The 6,893-nt window shown below is 37.6% G+C and overlaps 1 protein-coding gene across 4 annotated transcripts; it reads right to left on the bottom strand.

Annotated features, from left to right (window-relative positions):
* Window positions 1–1,912: 1,912 nt before the first annotated feature.
* Window positions 1,913–5,850, bottom strand: LOC133704292 (pentatricopeptide repeat-containing protein At1g13040, mitochondrial). Of its 4 annotated transcripts, none has more exons than XM_062129086.1 (5): window positions 3,972–5,850; window positions 3,163–3,286; window positions 2,865–2,924; window positions 2,354–2,456; window positions 1,913–2,230 (listed from the first exon to the last, which is right to left on the bottom strand). In XM_062129086.1, exon 1 carries the CDS (start codon window positions 5,532–5,534, stop codon window positions 3,996–3,998), a length of 1,539 nt encoding a protein of 512 aa, XP_061985070.1. In that variant the 5' UTR covers window positions 5,535–5,850; the 3' UTR covers window positions 1,913–2,230; window positions 2,354–2,456; window positions 2,865–2,924; window positions 3,163–3,286; window positions 3,972–3,995. The 4 variants fall into 4 exon arrangements, with proteins under 4 accessions (XP_061985070.1, XP_061985071.1, XP_061985072.1 ...); XM_062129087.1 differs by having other exon boundaries at window positions 2,386–2,456; XM_062129088.1 differs by lacking the exon at window positions 2,865–2,924.
* Between the last annotated feature and the right edge of the window lie 1,043 nt (window positions 5,851–6,893).

The raw sequence follows: 6,893 nt of genomic DNA, 5'->3' as shown, positions 1-6,893 counted from the left end.
TTAGCAGCATGTAGAATGTCTGAGCTACCTTGAGATTAAATATCCTCACCACTGATTAAAAATCAACAATGAGTACAAAACATATCAGTACTATTTGCCCCTGTTAGGCTAATTGATTGTTGCTACCTGTGGTCCAATTATTTAAAGTGGTAAGGTTTACTGTTACTAGTCATCCAGGAGCTATCTTATCTCCAAAAGAACGAGGCTTAGGACAGGACGATTATCCCTCCTTCTGTTGCCAATGAAAAATAAATATTTTAATTTTCAGTGATTTGTTATGAATCAGTAAGGACAACATTACGCTCTCCATCTTGCACTGTCTAGCTACTTAAAGGTAATGCACTTTGTAACTTCCAGTGATACATAGACATCAACGTGAAACGGGGCAAGAACTAAAATGGAACAAGACTATAAGCGATTGCAAATCCTGAAATCCAAGAAAACCAGAACCTGGAAAAAGAAGTAGAAAACAAGACCAGGGAACAATCACTTCAATGCTGATGCTCAATGTGCAAAATCGAACAATGTTTGCCGGTTCGAAAATGTATACAGGATTGGTTCTCCTATCATCGTTTTGTTCTGCATTTGGTAGCTCGAAGGACACCACTAGGAGGACTTGTCACCAAGTTAATTCAATGACCATACAGCCTCTACGAATACCACAGCAAACTCCCCAGTTTCGATCGCACCCTGAAGACTCCCTTCACATCAAGTAGGACTCCGTTTCTGCTAATCTGCTCCGAAGCTGTTCGCTTTCCATTACGGGAAGCCGAACCTGAATAGAAACCATATGAACATTTCCAAACCTTGACTCAACCTTGACTAGCAATAAGAGTGCTTCCGTAGTATAGATCAACGATCAGGTGACTGAAATCTACACTAACTTTCCTGTTTGGATTGGTTTAGTTTGCTAGCACGGAGAGATCAGCGTCAAGAGCCTGCATCGATGTACGCTGTATTTAAGGTGGCACTGGAAACATCAACCGTGGACTACGTGGACGATATACTAGGTAGACTATAAGGACACTGAGGCCTCCTAGGAATATTACGATGCAAAAATTTGTGCAGAAAACTGCACCTAAACATGTTGTGGGTTTGGTTCGAACAGGTCTTGGCATCCCAGAAAACTGTGCTTGTGGGACTCTTTGGACTGTGGGGCTGCCGGGGATGACGTTCTTGATGCCGTGGATACGTCACCCTAAGACCACGGTCTCGATCTTGATGCATTGGTGGTACATGGGGTTCCCCGTCATGCTTTGGACTATCTGCCTGGGATGACCTTGGGGCTGTGGTGGCAGCACCCATGGACTCTGGAATTTTCTATCATGCTGTGGAAACGGAGATTCGGGATGTTGGTCCGTTTGTTGTTGTGGTGTGATCCACGTACAGTGGAATTGACCTTCATGCTTTGGTTGCACCACCGAAGCACCCTTCGTCTTGGAACCATGGCCTCTAGTCCGTGTTTGACACGCCAGAGGGCCATGTGGTAGCTGATTTTGTTGATCTTGGCGAAGCAGACACCCCAGGGCTAGGTGGCGTCTGGGAATCTTGGCCTTCAAGCTGTTGTAGCAGTGTCTCAATAAAATGTGGGTTTGTTACTGGATGCCAAAACATGGAAGCATGGAGATTGTCTCAGAATTGGCAACTTGTAACAGTGATTCTGAACGTGCATAACCATCTTCTGCTTCCTACACCAGAACAGTTTGGTCACCAGTGAAGCAAAATACAAGAGGAATTCCCACTTTCGCATCTCTTCCCACTGGAGCAACGATAATAAATTGTTTCTACTGCATAGTGGCCAGCGAAGTGCAGATGGCCTTGTATCGAGGAAATATTTAGTGCCAAAGAAACTAGTTGCTCCTAGTCCTATAGTAAGGAAGAAAACTGGCAGTGAAATTTAAATCATACAAGATTGGATGCTTTCAATTTCTTCTAGCCAAGGATAATAAATCTCGGTACACTAAAGGGCTCTATTTTTTACTTTAAATTACCAGCTCATGTTTGAAAAAAAAAATTCTGAGCTCCGTAAGAGAAGGCTCACTTAATAAGCAATCAGTTCTTCATCTGTATGTCATCTTTGTAGGAGGCCTATCAATTGGAGTCACAATTTCAGCCCTGAGCTCTCCTCAGAATAAGATGTATTTTATTAAAATTCTGAGATCGGCAAAAGGGGCAGCTAACAGATATTCAGACAACATGACGAAACCTTTCCCTTTAATTAGCTCATCTCCTGCAAGATCCAAAGAAATACTAGCAAAGAATTAGCAACAGTCATCTCGAAATCAAATATCAGCTTTCAGTTTTGTTTCCATTTAACATGATATTACTAAGAATGGGACATCCAGGATGTCACCTTTGATACATTTAGGATTTGAGAAGCCATACATCTGCATCTGGATTTTAAAGCTTGAAATCCATCATTAGCGATCCTGGATGTCTGACACCGTTGAAGTAGCCTAATCACACTCAAGAAACATGAATAGTTTGTTAAGATGGTGAGAGAGATATTGGAACATTCTTAATATAAAGATCCTACAGCTTTGCTTTACGGGAATGTTATGGAGAAAATGAAAAGCTAAAATGCAAATAGAAATTCATAAATTTTGACACATGGCATCCCTGTTTCTTGGCACTTCATTTTCTGTTAAGAATACAAAGAGTGGACTAAAAAAACATAATGGTTAGTGATTCTGTTATATCACCCCCAATGACCGAGGGTCAAAGTAAAAAAGGGTCTGATTATTCATATACAATATGCATCCTCAAGCTGAAAGTGAAAAGATGGCAGACATGTACATGTCGCAATAATTTCTATCATTAGGAGGAGAAATAATAATGTTTCAATAGAAGGGGGCAAATCTTACGAGGATAAGCCCCATATTTTTTTGAAGCATCTGACTTCAAAGCACCAACCCCACCATGCACTGCATATTTTCAGTTAAATGTCAGTTTCCTTGACAACATTCCAATTTGAAATTATCCAAATAGAGCAATGCCACTCAGAAATAATTAAAGAAAAAGACAGTCTTGGAATCATATTGTTGCTATGACCATATCCCTTTCCATACCATTTTTTTCATTTCATAAATAACCAGCAGAATATTAGAATTATAGGTATGCATGCATAAGAAGAAAAGTTTAAGAAAAGGCAGGGACTCAAACCTGAGTGTCTCATTATTGCCATTTGTGAAAGAAGTCGATGAAGTGTCAATGAAGTAGTAGCAATTTAGGCATGCTAAGATGTACTCCAACCACAAAATACTCCAAAACTTGGGCTTGCAATTGACTGCGGAGGTGAAGAGAAATACCGGTTAGATGAAGGGGTATTCTATGGTTCAGTTGCTTAGTCATAAAAGGCACATGTATATAAACTGTAAGAGATTATTGTCACGCAGTGAACTCAAATCAACATTATATGTGTAAGCAATGCACTTGCTCATTAATCTATAAACATTTCAGACCATTCCCTGATGAAAATGCCTGATGAAAATGAGAATTTGAAAAAAGATTGAAACCAAGAAGTCATCTCCATCCTTTAGGGGCCAATTGCATGCTCATACCCACCTTCCGACAATGCAGTTGTTATCAAATTCAGTAAATGGCACAAAATGATTGGTCGGCACAAAAATGTCTTAGCATTGGAAATTGGCACCAGAAAATGTAGTGCCTAAGAATCAGTAATGGCTAGCAAAACAGTAAACTGTTTATTCTCTACTCTCTAGACATCATTCAAACGAGGATTTCTTGGTAAAGTTCTGGCACATGGAAATGGCATGTTTAATAGGATTTCTTGGGATAATGGTCATCAGTCATCTGTAGTCATTGCAAACAATGCCCTAGTAAAATCACTCCACTTAACCTTGCCATTCACAATCGGCATTAGCAAAGAAGGAAAAACACTTAGCTTTGGAACATGCATTTAACACACACATGAAGAGGATCTGGAAATAGAAATTACAAAATACACAAACCGTTTCTCGTTTCAATGATACTTCTCATGACTGGATGGCATTGATCAGCATTTCAGATATACCCCTGTCAAGAGTGAGGCCCCTCTCCATCATCTGATCCCACACCCTACAAGCATCTGAAAGCTTATTTTCCCGTACAAGAGCTCCAATGATCAACTTATAAGTCACTTCATCAGGAAAGGATCCTCTTTGCAGCATTTCCTCATATAGATGCATAACTTCACCTACTCTCAAAGATTTACAAAATCCATTTATAAGGGCATTATATGAAACCACATCAGGAGTAATACCTTTTTCTACCATATCACAAAAAATGCTGTGAGCCATCTCAACTTTCCCACTCTTGCAGTGGTGATCAATGATTGTCGTATAAAATATACGATCAGGCAAAAGGCCCATTCCTGCCATCAGATCAAGAAGCTTCTTTGCTATATCAGAATTGCCTTCTCTAAGGAAAGCTTTTATAAGTATTGTGAACGTTACCACATCTGGGGCAATCCCCTTTCGTCCCATTTCCTCAAACAGCTTATAGGCCCTTCTGTTATTACTAATACTGCAAAATGCTTTGATAATAGTATTGTACGAAACGACGTCACAAAAACCTTTTGGCACCATCTTCGTCACCATAAACAGATAAGCTTTATCCGGGTGATTAGCTTTACAATGTGCCTTGAGAAGTTGATTATAGCTATATACATCAGGTTCTATCGCACTACACTCCATCTTCTTCAACAACTTCACCGCCTCCTCAAACATAAACTCGTTGCAACAATAATTCAACAACACATTGTATGTAACCAAATCCGGGTTGCACCCAGTCCTACTCATAAAAGACACCATAGCCAACGCCTTATCAATCCTACCTGCTCTACAAAACCCACTAATCAATGCATTATAAACCAATGTACTAACCTCTGACAGACCACCACTAATTACACCAATTATAAGCTCATAAGCTAAATCCACTTGCCCCCCATCACACAAGCCAACAGCAAGCGCCACACAAGCCTTGTTATCCGGCCTAATACCTTTATCTAACATATTAAGCCAAAACTGAACGGCAGCATTAAATTTCTTCATTTTACACAAACCATCAATAATAATAGTAAATGTCACCACATCAGGCTCTCTCCCTCTCTCAACCATTCTCCCAAACACCTCCAATGCTGACTCTTCCCTATTCTCGCGAAACAAAAGATTCAAATAGATATTAAAAGCCCAAATATCAGGTACACAATGAAGTTTCTCCATGTCTTTTAACAAATTATCAATAAAGCTAAACTCTTTTGTCTGGCATAAACCTGAAATGAAACGAGAGTAAGTAAAGGAAGACAAGGAGAACCCAAGAGGGGCCATTTTAGAATAGTAGTGATGGGCTAAATCGAAGCGAGAGTGGCGAATCAAAACGCCAATAAATCGGTTATAATCGATGCCAAAAACACGACATTCTGACAAAGTCATTTCGTCGAACACCTTGACTGCATAATCGATGAGACCAGCTTTAACGTAGCTGGCAATGCGAGTACGGTATATGAGGCGGTGTACGCCCAGAGGTTGATACATGTCAGAGAGATATGCATATTAATCGATTGAATGGTGAGCTCATGAGCTTTGTCAATGCTAGAAGAGAGAGTGTAGACACGGAATCATCAACAGATAGAAACGGAAAGATGAAGTAATTTTTTTCTATGGAGAAAACTGAAGAGAAGCTGTAGAAGCAGTAGCTTCTTTTATCTGAGCCCTAGCTGGTTTCGGCGATGGAGAAATGAGAAGGGGAGAGACAGGACAGCTGAGACCGAGAGAGCGGCGACGCGAAAGAGGGAAGCTGGAGACACATTTGTTTTCTCTTTTTCTTTAGACTGAGCCCCTTCCGCGCATAGTTATTAAACCCAACCAGGGTTAAACCTGATCCAATGTCTAATTAAATATGAGATTATCTAACTACTTATTTGACCGAATTTCACCACAATTCGAATAATTTTTATTATTATAAAAATGTGTGTGTTTTTTTAATGTAAATAATCTCTCAATCATAAAAAGAAGCTTATATGATTATTTAATTAATTAAGTTGATATTTAATTTTACAAACATGAACAATATGCTTAATTGTGTTTAATAATTCTATTTTTTATAATAAATATCTTATTTAATCAAACAATTATTTATACCAATAAAAAATAAAAAAGTTATTAACAAAAATAAATTGAATAAAATTATAAAACTTAATTATAAAATAATTTAATATTAAATAAAAATAGGTTATAATACTAAACTAGATTGGTGCGGACAGCACAATACACCTTAACATGAAGAAAAAATCAAAACAATTCAAATATCGTTGTGAAAAGTGATATTTAATCACCCGACAAGCTTGCATGCTCTACATGAAAGGCATGGTGTCACTCACGCACTAACGAGTGCATTGCACATATCATCTATTTTTAAAAAATAATATTTATGTTGGTTAAATTACAAAATTTCTCCTAAACTATCCTTAAAAAACACTAAATGAAAATAAAAAATACCTTTACACGTAGGCTAAATAAAATCTCACTTTGTCATTTAAATCATTTTATTATTCTTAAAGAATTGAAGATATGAAACACGCTGGACATTAGTCCTGAAGAATTTTCAATCTAGTGATAGAATAATTATTTTATTGTGCATTTAAAATATAAAATTATTTAATTGTTTTTTTTTAATTTTGATGATGACTTATGAGCCCTTGTAAAATTACAAAATTACTTTAATACCAATTTGTTTTGTTGTGTTTTGAAAAATGTAAAATGAATATTTCATCGTGTATTGTTAGAGTAAAATACCGTGTTTTTTAAAGTTTTATTAATTATGTATTAAACAGGTTAATCGGAGTTAATGGAATTTTTTTATTAAGAAAGTTAATAGATTTTAATTCGATCAAC

This window comes from Populus nigra, chromosome 10 (assembly GCF_951802175.1).
Source record: "Populus nigra chromosome 10, ddPopNigr1.1, whole genome shotgun sequence".
Lineage (NCBI taxonomy): Eukaryota > Viridiplantae > Streptophyta > Magnoliopsida > Malpighiales > Salicaceae > Populus > Populus nigra.
The sequence above is the reverse complement of the archived record's forward strand: the minus strand, read 5'-3'. Positions and strand labels throughout refer to the sequence as shown.

Excerpts from the sequence above, each read along its gene's own strand:
- LOC133704292 (XM_062129086.1), bottom strand. The coding sequence starts at position 5,534 with ATGTATCAACCTCTGGGCGTACACCGCCTCATATACCGTACTCGCATT.